This window comes from Protopterus annectens, chromosome 8.part0 (genome assembly GCF_019279795.1).
Source record: "Protopterus annectens isolate FY-2018-M chromosome 8.part0, PAN1.0, whole genome shotgun sequence".
NCBI classification, from domain to species: domain Eukaryota; kingdom Metazoa; phylum Chordata; order Ceratodontiformes; family Protopteridae; genus Protopterus; species Protopterus annectens.
The window spans coordinates 1,967,521,415-1,967,534,333 of NC_056741.1; the positions used below are offsets into that span (position 1 = coordinate 1,967,521,415).

At 40.1% G+C, this 12,919-nt stretch overlaps 1 protein-coding gene across 5 annotated transcripts in view; it reads right to left on the minus strand.

Moving 5' to 3' along the window:
- ZNF821 (zinc finger protein 821) overlaps window positions 1–12,919 on the minus strand; it is a 748,458-nt gene that overhangs the window by 592,975 nt on the left and 142,564 nt on the right. For 3 of the 5 annotated variants that reach the window (XM_044081495.1, XM_044081494.1, XM_044081493.1), the window contains exon 2: window positions 4,576–4,699. In XM_044081495.1, the coding sequence (XP_043937430.1) occupies window positions 4,576–4,639 (64 nt within the window). In that variant the 5' untranslated portion in view covers window positions 4,640–4,699. Of the gene's footprint in view, window positions 1–4,575; window positions 4,700–12,919 lie in introns of those variants that run through there. The other 2 variants (XM_044081498.1, XM_044081496.1) reach the window with 2 other exon arrangements.

The following is a 12,919-nucleotide window of genomic DNA, read 5'->3' on the forward strand; positions in this document are numbered from 1 at the left end:
GGCCTGGTTAAATCCAGAAGCATTAATGTAACATCCCAAGGGGGAACGTGATCTTTAATAGGGGGTACAAGCAGAAAAGTTCTCTTTAAGAAAGCCTCATACAGCTTTAAGGGGGTAATAGGATTGTGATTTTCCCCAAATTGAAACTGGACAGGGCTGCTGGCTGAAAATTAATGGTTGAGAAACTGGAACCTTCCTGGTTCAACCCTGCTAGAAAATCCAAAATAGAAGGAAGAGGTGCTAAAAAAGGGTCTAAACCCTTAGCAGAGGCCCAAACATCAAATCTTTTCCACTTACTTCTGCATATCTTTCTCGTGTTAGGTTGCTGAAATGATAATAAAATATGGGTAACTTAAGATAAGTGCTGGCATCCCTGGCTATTATTGGAACTGGAGGAACCATGCGAACTTTCAGGTCTCAGTGAAGCTGGCAAGATGGGTGAGATCCAGCACCCACATAGGGTGTTAGAGATGATGCCAAAAAATGGGAACCAAACCTGCTGTATCCAAACGGGGGCAATGAAATTTACTGTTGCCCTGCATCTTATGGCTTTCTGTGTAAACCTAACTAATAAGGGAAAAGAGAGTGTAAAGGTGTACAGGAAACCTGGGTGCCAAATGCAGACCAAAGCATCCCTCTGTGACTGACTCTCTGGAGGAAATCGGAGCAAGCTATCACATTTAGTGTTCAGGTGGGAAGAAAAAGATTGCAGCACAGCTGGTCCGAGTGACTGAAAATCATACATGCCTCTTCTGCAATGCCAGTAGTTCCTAAACCAAGAACAGACCTGCTCAATTTTTCCACTAATACACTGTAACCCTTTTGAATGTACACTGCCACAAGAAAGCATTGAGAAGACCTTGCCCATTCCTACACTCTTATACCTTCCTAGCAGAACAGGGATCAGAGAGTTCTTCCCAGTTTGTTGATGTACCAGACTACAGTCATGTTGTCTATCTGGATAGAGATCACACCTCTGTGAGAGATTCCTGAAAGGCCTGCAATACAAGAAGAACCAGTCTCCTCTCCAAGACACTGATATGAAGCTGTCATGGACCAAGTACCTCGGACTGTTTTTCTTTTGTAATAGGGAGGACATTATGAAGGGGAGGCATTCATGGTCACACTGGCCATCAGGGGAGGATAGGTGAATGGTTGACCCCAAGAGACAACTGAAGAGGTCAACCACCACAGAATGTGATGACTGCATACTAGCGTGCATCATACTGGAAAGTAAACAGGTTGATATAACATCGACCACTGAACCAAAAGGGTCCACTACAGTACTCTCACATAATATCCTGCTTGTGAGACCACAGTAATTCAAGCAGCCATGGACCCCAATAGACAAAGAATTAGTCTTGCTTGGGGATTGTGGGAAGAGAACTTCTGAAGCTTGAAGACACATAGGATCCTTGATTCCAGGAAGTGGGCTATCTGAGATTTTGTGTCCAGGTGACACCCTACAAATTCTACTGCTTGTGTTGGTGTCAGCTGGCTTTTTTTCAAGTTTACTGTAATGCCCAAGTGGTGAGAGACCTGAAGCAAGCTGTCCCTGTGCTGGATCGGGTCTATATCACGTAGTCGAAATATGACAACTTCGACCATAAAATAAATAAAAGCAAAAAACACGTACCTGAGGGTTGTAAGCAGGAGGTCAAGCTCCCCTGCACCCCCCACTCTTTAAATATACCAACTCCGAGGTCACGCTACAGTGCGGTAAAGGAAATTTTCCTTTTATTGCACTGTAGCGCGACCTCGGAGTTGGTATATTTATAGAGCGGGGGTGTGGGGGTGCAGGGGGCTTGCCCCCCCCTGCATACAACCTTTTATTTTGTCCCCTTTTTTACACATAGTCGAAGTTCTGTAACTTCGGACATGTGTTCGTACATATGATAGTCGAAGTTACGGAACTTCGACTATGTGATATAGACCCTACTGGATCAACCGAGCTCTTGTGGGAGCAGTAAGGAGTCACTCATCCAGATACGGGAACACCCAGAATCCCTGCAGTCTTAGATAAGTTGCCAAGACTGCCACGCACTTGGCAAACCTACTGGGGCCGTGGTGACACCAGAGGGCAGAGCTCTGAACTGGAAGTGGCTGGCTCCCAACAGATAGTGGAGAAACCTTCTGGACTGTCTCCTGAAGATCTACTGAGCACATCCAGTCATTCTTCCTCAGAAAAGGTACAATGGACTGCACCATGACCATCCAGAGCTTTGTCTTGCAAACTGATTTACGTGGCTGAGGTGAAGAATGGGCCTGAGGTCCTTGGTATTTTTCAGACCCAAAAAGAATCCAGAACGGACTCCTCCGGATCCTTGGTGGTCTGGTGGAACCTCTTGGATGACTTTTCTAGCAGCTTTGACACCTTGGTTGCTGCTAAATTCCTCTGACTAGGTGGATTGTTGGGAATCCTCTTTTTGCTGGTTGGGAAGAAAACAAATGGAATAATGTAGCCTCTGATGATTATCTTCTGCACCCAAAAATCTTCAGCGATGGCTAGCCAAGCATGAGTATGCAGAGTTAAGCTCCCCCTGACTGCATCCAGAGTGCGGTAGTCAGGCAACAATTCAGGAGAGTCAGAAAGTTTCTTGGTAAAAGGGAACTGAAAACCCTTGATTCTGCAGACCACCTCTGCCCCTTGGGCAATGTCCATTAAAGTTGTTCCTCCTCTTCCTTGGAATGCTCTGTAACCAGAAATATCCTGGGTAAAATTCTGGGATTTGCAATACACTAAGTAAATAAACTGTGTGTGGGAAGGGCTCTCCAAAGTGGACTTTTCTGTCATAAAAATGACCATAAGTCTTATGATGTTCTTTTACAACCTCTGAGATGTCAGAGATGCTTCTTCATGAGGTGGCACGGAAGTACTGAAGATTTTAGTCACTCTAGCTGCTTCTATAGTTCCCTCCAAAAAGACTTGGCTTACAAGTAGCCAGAGTGACTGTATGTGAGGGGATTAGTGCTTTGGGAAGCTGTTCGGTTGCTGTATCCTTGGTAGGATGCAACACATAGGCTACTATAGCAGTGGGAGTGATAAACATCTTTGATATTTTACTCCATTGCCAACTTTAGAGTGCTAAATGGGGATAAAGCCCTTACTACATCTGAGGTGACTCAAGTTCAGTTAGTAGCTTGAATACTTGACTGAGCTGGTAAGGAAGAATGGTTGTACTCCTCCATGGGGAAAGGCAGGATAGAGCTGGCCATGTAATACCACAATCCTTTGGAAAATGAGCAGTAATACAAATGCACAGCCTGCGGACAGGCATTAGACTCAGCAAACTACCACCAGGTGGTAGCCTTTAACTCAGTTGTGTGGGAATAATGCACTCACATGGAGAAGGTATTGTGGACACCTGTGATGAAGCAGAATACACATACCCCCACCCATAGGTGGGGATTAGAACATTATATATGCCCTCAGTGTTAAGATACCTGTGGCAGCACAACTTGCCCTCACAGCTATCTGGATGACAGCCCCCTCTGGGCAGGTCTTAAATGATCCCAAGTGAAATTCTTGGGTAAGGAATGAAAGGGACATGTCCAATTGGGAAAAGCTTGATGGACACCAGATACTGTAGCAAAAAATCATGCAAAAAAAATAGTTTGTTCAGCCATGTATGTATGAATTTAAACAGTGGGGCAAATGCAGCCGACATAAAGCAATTCAAATCCTTACAAATACAAATCAAGGATGGATGTAGAAATGGGAAGGAATTTTGATGACTTAGCAAAGCCACACCAGAATGACATACGTGTTGTCAAAAATATGGAGATGGACAGAAGCAGAATACAGAACAGGTATATGTCCATTGTGCCGGGCTCCTCTCCATTTGTCCTAGTAAGTGTGATACCAAGCCTGGCAATAAAAATTGTGGCTGACATTCAGTCAGCACCCTGTCATCAGCTGTGAAAAAGATTTTAAATAACCCTGTCTCAGAAGTGTTAATATAAAAGAAAAAATTATGTATGTACCATAAGACTTTTCTGTAACAGCAAGTCTGTTGTCTGTAAAAAAAGGTGGAGTAATGGTAGAGATGTTGGGACAGCTCTGCAGACAAAAAAATCTCTTGGTATGCTCAGTATCCTCCTCCTCCCCTGCGATGCACTATGTTACCAAACCTCTCCAGATCTTCAATGTGGTCTGCAGAAAGATGCCCAATGACCACAAGAGAAGAAGGAACAAAATCTAGACCAACAATGCCAGAGGTGGGGGAAGAATGGTAGATGAGCTATGGAAGACTATCATTATGTTAAATATATAATTCTATACCTGATAAGAGGTTCATCCATTGTAACAGCAAGATAGAGCAACAACAGAAGTCATGGGCAGACATTCCTATGGGAACATCTCATGAACACTAGATCTAAATCTAGATGACCTGAAAATCACATCCGGTGAAAATGTTGAGGACAAACCAAGTAGTTGCTGCACAAATATCACACAGCAATTGCTTTAAATTAATGCATCTTGGACACTGTAGAAACTTGTTTTTACTGTTGCCAGACTGTATACAATCAGAAAAAAATATTTAGATAGCTTGAACAAAAAATATTAAAGCTTACCCTTTCCCTCTGAAAATGATACAGTCAACTGGGTCTCTATGAATAACCTCTGTTCTTTCAGCATAAAAATCCAAGTTCCAGGTGCACATCCATGTGATGTAGTAGATACTCTGAATGGAATACCCTGTGAAGAAGACAAGCAAATTAAATAATAGAGGTTTGTCTTCAAGGCCACTTTAGACATGAAAGGATTGATTTTCACAGTAACCATATTTTTATGAAAAACAAAATGAGGAGATGTGAAACTTGCAGCTCTCTCAGAAAAACAAAGAAAAGTTATATTATGATGAAATTATGTATTTTTTCATAAAATTATGACTGTGTATGTTTTGCATGGTGTCAGATTTAGTGAAAACAATGTAAAAATGTGAACTGTACAGAATATGCAATTGCTTTCATTGGAAATGCAGTAGAGCCATTAAAAAGTCAGCCTGGCTTCTTAGTTGTGAGCATATTGTTACTGCTTATAGCCTAAGGCTTGAAAAGCTACCCAAGTTCAAAGGATGTATCACATTATTTGGACTGCAGCTCCCCACCCCATGAATTATGTGGATGTGGAGTCAGAAAACTTAACATTGAAAATTAGAGTCACCCAGTAAATGTAGAACCTGCCTTCTTTTTAAGCAGTGAGCAACTGTTTAATTTCTACCTCGTTTCTGAACTGTGAACAATGGACTGTATTTCTGAGACAGAAGCTTTACACCCTCGGATTCCTTGCTTTGGAGAGATTGCAACTGCTGCATAGAATTACCAGTCAGAGACAGACAGAATAACTTTCCATAATCTTATAAAAGTCAGTAGCTAAACTTTTACAAGTTCTACCTACAACACCATCTGTCTCTCAAATTCCATTTATTCTGTATTTTACTCTTCAGTATACAGCTGCTTGTATATACAGTTTTTGTGCAGTACAGTTTATTACACGTAAAGAATTGCATTAATTTAATTTGAAAAACATGTGGCTGGTGGTTTATTTATTAGCACAAGGGTATGTGTGCAAATCTAACGACAAATTATTTGTTGGCATTCACCTTTTGAAGGATGACTGCTTAAAGCTACTTTCATTTTAACTTATTTACAGTTTGGTTTATTTTAATAACACCTTTATTGGCTTAAAACTTCAACATCTTAATTTTTTTCTATCTGCATGCATGGAGTACTATTCATGTTCCTGCCTAGTGACTGACCATTTTTTCTGTATTACATTCTAGTCTCATACTGTACTCTTTATCTTAACATCCAGTCACAGCCCTGCACTAGATATTACAAATTTGATTAGGTCAATGTCTTTCGGATTCATTTTATAAAGCACAGGAAAAGAAGAGCACATTTCTTCCACATTTCCTAGAAGCAGCTGAGTTAGTCAGTTACATTCATTCACCCACTCTGGCTCAACATGTCAGCACTCTACACACAAGTATAGCTTGCTACAAAACCCTCAATTGTTGCAGATCCAATTATCCAACCATGTTGCCTCTCATAAGTAATCCTTTTGTGACCTTGTAAAAACATTTTTCGTCAAATCATTATCTACTCTAACCATGCCCTGTCTTTATTCCTTCTGTTCTTATTCTGTTTGTGCCAACTGAGACCATAACATTTAATTCATCTGGTAGTTTTCTTCCGACTCACTATTCTTGGTTCCATTTCCTTCAAAATAATCTTCCTTCTGTATAACTTCCCGTTACTAAGGATACCCTCGGATTTAAAATTTCTTGTTATTGTCTTTTTTACTAAAAGCATTATTTTGGTTAAAAGTCTATCCCCAACTCGAACAGCAACTTTCTTGGCTTAATATACCAACATCCTCTATTAATTTTCTCAACACTGCTGGAAATGCATTTTAAACTGTATTAGCTTTGGACAGCTGCAGAAAATGTGTTCCTAGTGACCCTTTGTCTCTTTCGTCCATCTCCAACATCTTTGATCAGCCTGTGGAAACATTCTATTTTATCAGGTATACAGAAGTAGCTATGTAAGCACTTACAGGCAAAATCTGAAATCTTCTACGTCTGGTAGCATACCTTAAGGCCTGAGAAATCTCCTACTGTCCACTCTTACACTGCTTGTGAAACACTCTTGCTCAGTCCTCTTTTAATCTTTCCTCAATTTTTGTAATTATTGACCAGCATTTTATAAAACCTACTTACTAGTCTTATTTACTGTTCTTCTAAAGTTCTGGCTTTCATTAGCAATTTAGCTACCTCTGGCATTAAGAGATTTCTTCTTCGTCTCCTATGATCTTCAGCTTAGCTACCAGTCCCCGGTACTATCGTCTTCCTCTTGTAAACTAAACTTTTCCTTTGTTTCACTCAAGATATTATCCCCCCTTCTCTCAACTAATCCCAAAATCTTTTCTTTACCTTTCCTGAGCCATCCCTTAGCCACCTCATCCCTTGACCTAGTTGATACCAACAATTCTGTAGGAAGTATCTCCATTCTCCTTGGCTTCACTTGCTCTGTCATCAAGTTGTATATATGCTAATATCAATGTTTTCTCTGACTAGTTTCCAAGTCCTTGGTAGTGGACCTCCTAATATTTTATTAATTAAAACATACCATGCTCCCCTTCCCCTCCTCCTTTTTATATAATTAAATAAAAAGACCACCCACTTCCAGGGTTTTCTTCATGGATGGTTTTCTAATTTCTCTCTCTAATTCATTTATTATTAGGACTACAAAGCTTCTTGCTTTCTGCTTTGACAACCAAGGGTAAACCTTTGCCTTCCATGAAAGCTACTATGCACCTCTCCCAATACCTTCATCCCCCTCTTCCTCATACACTCTTTTGTACAAATCTCTAGATGTACCTGAGACTTTAATGGGAGTCTCACTATATCTGACTTAGCTTGGGATCTCTATTTTTTACGACTTCTTACTAAACTTTTTGCCAACTTTCCAATCTAATATTTTTGAAAATTCTGAGTTATTTTTCTAGAATTTCATTTGAGTATTGTTTTCCTCCTTTCACTGATCCTTTGCATGTTGTCTACCACCTTTTGCTTACTTTCCACTAACTCTTGTGTTTTCACAAGTTAAAATGTCCTGCTTTACCTTGTAGTACTTTAACATTTGCTAATTCTTGTATCAACTGTTAATTTCAAAAGAAAGCAGAACATCAATGGAATGAAGTATCACCTGAATTTCTTTTTCACTGCCTACCACCCCTCTGGTAAGTCTTCCCTGTTCATGTCCAGTTTCTTTAGGTCTTCAACCGTCTTCCTTTTATGTAGACTTTGTCTCAACAAATACTTTGGAAAGTGTCAGTGTTTGTTTCTACTGCCAAATAAATGGACTAAAACTGCAGTGTGGTAAACCAGCACTATGGCATAGATGGAGATAATCCCTAATTATGGCCAAGAGAACCTGGGTTAAATTAGAGACTCTAAGGTGTTTCCTGAGGGAAGGCACAGTTCACAGAGAGGAGTAGCCCTCGAACAAAGATGGGTGAGTGCAGGAGAGGAGATGGGTTATGAAGACAGTGAATAAAATCCTTCCCCCAGCATGCAGTAGGATGGTGAAATGAAACATCTTTGCTTCTTTGACAGCCTTGACACTTATCTGCATAGGCTGGGGCAAAGAGGGTTGGGTAGACCCAATGCAAGAGAAGGGGCAGTGGGACTCCCTGACAGCTAGCTATAGGGAATGAAGAGAAAAAGTTGGGCCATGATCTGTTAAAACTACTGGATGTGTATCAAAGAATTTTACCAAATACATGTGTTCCTGCAGTAAGACCCTTTACCTAGTCTTGTCCAGTTATTACAATGCTGAGAAAAATAAGAGTATTCTCTTTCTTTAGATAATACATTAACCATACCTACCGGCCCAAAAATATTCAAGAACCTAACCAACTTACAGTACATCATCTAGGTCCTCTCGAGACATCTTCCCTAAAGGTAACAACATTCCAGTCTCCATGCACGATAAATATGACACCACGTTAGTAACTCATTATCTCATTCAATTACCCCTTTCCATTTTCTCTGCTGTATATGCTATACAAATCAACCCTTTTCCCTCCTAATAAGCCCTTAACTGCACACATCTCCCCAGAGGTCATATTTTTTCTTACTCAATTATCACAGAGGCTCCTCTGTCAATTAGCATTATCACTCCCCTCTTACTAGTTCCTGTGTATTCTGCTGTATACCTCTCCATTTGTCCATGCCCCCTACTCAGCAAGAACATCTACTATAACATTGTAATTTGTACTCCACTTTTCTTTACATATGTAAGGACCTTTTATATTTTCTGCTGACTAGTAATACTATCAAAATTTCAAGAGAGTAATACGAGTCAGGCACTTCACTAATATTTCCTACATGAATGCTTCCTATTGATCCACTTTTGTAGTGATACATATATTCTTTCCCCATGGCGACAGCCATTGTAAATCCCATAATGCCACTACTTCTCTTTATTGCACTTCTTCACTAGCATGCATCTCTCTTCCCCTGCATACTCATATGATTTTACCATTTGATTTGATTTTAATTTTTCCATTCACTGTGTTGCAAAAAAAAGTTCAAACTTTTTAATTAAAGAACCAACTATAAACTATATACACTAAAGAATCATTGACGTCTATACCTTCCTTCTCCAAACGTTGATCCTTTGCTTGCTTACTGCATTTCCCCAACCTATCTTCGTCTGAAACACTTGAATTTTGTATAGCTTTCTGCTGCAACTTTGCTGGTAATTGAATGTTGTAATTAACTCAAGAGGTGCTTCAACAAAGTAGTAGTTTAAGGGTGTGTACACACAAAGTAGTAGTTTAAGGGTATGTACACTTTTGCAACGAATGTACTGTACATTTTATTTTTTTATATTTTTTCCCCTAACAGATTTGTTTTTCAATTGAATTGTACAGGTTATAGGTCATACTAAAGGTGGGGAAAGTTTTGAAATGATTTATTGTGGTCTCATTTTTTATGTCACAAAAACCTGGCATTTTAACAGGGCCGTGTAAACCTTTTATATCTATATAGACAGACACACACATACACAAGTTCGGGGGTGTGGGGGATGCAGGTTGGGCTTGCCTCCCCTGCAAAAAGAAAGTGGTTTAAAGGAGAAGATATATTTTCAAGATTCGTTCTTCTCTGTGTTTTCAGTCTTTTTTTTTTTGGCTTATCGGCACTTGGCATTTTGAGTGCCAACATTTCAATAGGGAGACAGTTATATCATTAAAAAAGTGTGTGCACTCCTGCAGCCACAATGTAAAAACAAACCAGAAACCTTACTTAGTAGTTTTGTTTGCTTAGACAGAAGTTAGAAAACAGTAAAAATTAGCTCTGGCACAGACTGAAAATATGTCAGTATCACAGCTGGTTAAAGAATAAACTAATGTCTTTTGGCTTTTCCCGGTTAGGGGTCAACACAGCAGAACTCTGGTCCGCTAATGATTGGCAGTGGATTTTTACGGTGCCGAGTTGCCAGCCCGACACCCAACCTTCAAAGAAGCCACACCCATTCACACATGCACCTACCTGCATGTCTTTAAGCATCACTCAATCACGGGGAGGACCTGCAGACTCCACAGAGAAGGCGCTCCAGCAGAGAACTGAACGGGAGAGCCTCTTGCTGTGAGGCAACAACGCTAATCACTGCACCACCACTACTGAATGTGTATTGATATTCTGTAGGATGTTTTATTTCTTTCTAAATGGAACATATGCATACTTGCTGCTATTTAAATGTGCATACAATTTGGTAGTGACAAATTCAACATAACCAGTGCGGTCAAGATTGAAGAGGCCTTTGAATTTAGCCAGGCCATTATTCAGTTTTAGTACATTAGTCTTTACATAATATCTGAATACTAAGGTATTGGTAGATGCTTTAAACTTCCGTCTCATGTTGAATGCAATTTGAACTCAAGATCTGATTTGACCAGGGAGGAAGTGACAACTGGTGGGAAGGAAAGCTGCCTCATATTGGTAAGGGCAAAATCCAGGATTTTGTTGCCCCTGGTTGCAACACACACTAACTGATCCAGGGAGTTTGTATTGATGGTGTCCAGAAATTTCTGGGCAAATGTGTTTGAGGACATATAATTCTCACAGTTTATAGAGGAGTAGTTGAAGTCGCCTAAAGAGGATGGTGTTTGGCTTAATACATATAAACTCAATACTAGTTAGGTAGGCAATAGAGAAGAGGGGGACCTAAAGGGGGTCCTATAGTTACCTATGATATTATAAGGGGTTTTGTTTCTACAAAGCTGGATGTGGAGGAGTTCCAGTTAATTATCTTGCCTAATAAATCAAGAGATGAAGTGTTTAAGAATACAGAGACACCATCACCTTTACTGTCCTTGTCTAATGTGGTGGGCCTGAACATATGACAGACACTGAAACCCTGCACTGATGGAGTCCTTTCAAAAGTCATGAACAAAGGCTTTGTGATTACTCAAATACTGATATTTTCCAGGGTAAGGAGTACTTTAGGGAGTGGAGTTTTTTAGTTAACATTTCCAGTGTTGATTAGGAATACCTTAATGCTATTTGAATTCTGTTTAGTTATGTTGAAAGCTTAAGAAATCTGACTGACACTGCCTATAAAGACAATTTGTGGGTTTAGTTAATATGTGAAAGCTTTGGGGAAGAAGTACAGGTCATCCCTGGTAAAGCAGTTGGGACCTTCTACAATCCCCTTTGAACAACACCAGAAGCTAAGACAATTGCTGAAATCAATAATACTTTGTTCATATTGCAGCATCATTCTTGATGATGGCAGAAAGATGCTCAAGGCTAAGTTCATAACAGCCTCAGACATGCATTCTGAGACAACCATCATGTCTCTCTTCACCTAGTCCTGGGAGATTCAGTTCAAATCAGTACACCCATGTGTACTACCCACTGTGATGTGTGTACTTCTACTGCAAGAACATGATGTAGCACATTCCTGATGCTTAACAGACCACCAACTGTGACCCTCTCATTGCACAGCCAGATGAGTAGTGTATCCGTATGTGTCCCACTATGGAGTCACCTATGACTTGGATATTAGACTGAGTGGAGGTTTACCTTCTAGGATTTTAAGCTGAGTTAATGTGACTCTTAGATGTAGGTTTCATGGTGGGTGCTGCCTGTATGCTTGCAAGGTTGACGCTTGGTTTATATTTATGAGGTGCTTGTGTTTAGGTAGGTTACGTTTAAGAGCCTTAGCATAGGTAGGTCAATGAACTTGGACTGAACTGAGTGTGCTTTGTCTGGCATTGGGCTATGTGGCACTGGCAACTTGCTTGCTATTTGCTGTGGCTTTGCAAGACAGCTTTGTCTACCATAGCACTGTATAATTACATCTTTCAAGCACAGTGTCTGCTGCTGCTGGCTTAAATAGCAGGTGACTGATTGTCAGAAAACATGAAACAACTGCTACACTGTCACATGACACTCATTTCATTAAAGATGGCTTCTAGGTACTTAACTACTGTGGGCTGAAGGGGGGGATCATGCCTATGTGTTTGGAGATGATTGACTGGAGATGCTACTTGTCAAAAAACACAATCTAAGTCTACACATGAATAGCAATGCACAACCTAGCATGAACTACAACTTCACATAACTAATGAATATTTAAAAGCAGAATACAAATTGGTGAAGTAGACATGTTGGACAGCTTCACACAAAATCCCCTTATTTATAATACATCTGTAGAGCATGCAATGCCATGATTATACCCCAATACCAGGAAAAAGACAATCTAGAGAAGCATTACTCCTGTGCAAGACCAGTTATTACCTGCACTTTGAAAGGTGCTTTAACAACTGTTAAGTAACTTTCTAATAGATGTTAATATTGGGTCTCACACAAGGGATGGATTATTACCAGTGATTGCTAAGGGCTTTACTAGTTTTCAAAGCTGGTAAAACATTTTTGTGCTTTTTCTTCTGTAACCAGTAGTACATGGAGCAGATAAAGCTCCATGAACTAGAAAAGATAATGATTCAGTCTCCGATAGTAACCCTCCATTACGTGGTTGGACATGGTTCATGTTTACGAAGATTCCCCTCTCATTTCTTGGCATCCATGTCTCAAATGCATAATACAGTGGTTACAAACTGCAGACCTAATTATAGCCTTCTAAATGATCACCCTATTAATATACAATCACATTCCATGTCAATGCACCTCAGGGAAATTTCCAATTTATTTAAAAAATCAGCCATGATATGATATGGTACGGTACAGGTCTGCGTGTGTGCCCTTCTACAATACACCTTCACTGATCAGTTCTTGCTTAAAACTATTACTGCCAACATGCTCTCATTGGGATCACAAAATAGATGCTGTGGGTACTGGATGGATGGGCTTCTACAATTATTTCAGTCTTAAATGTGCAG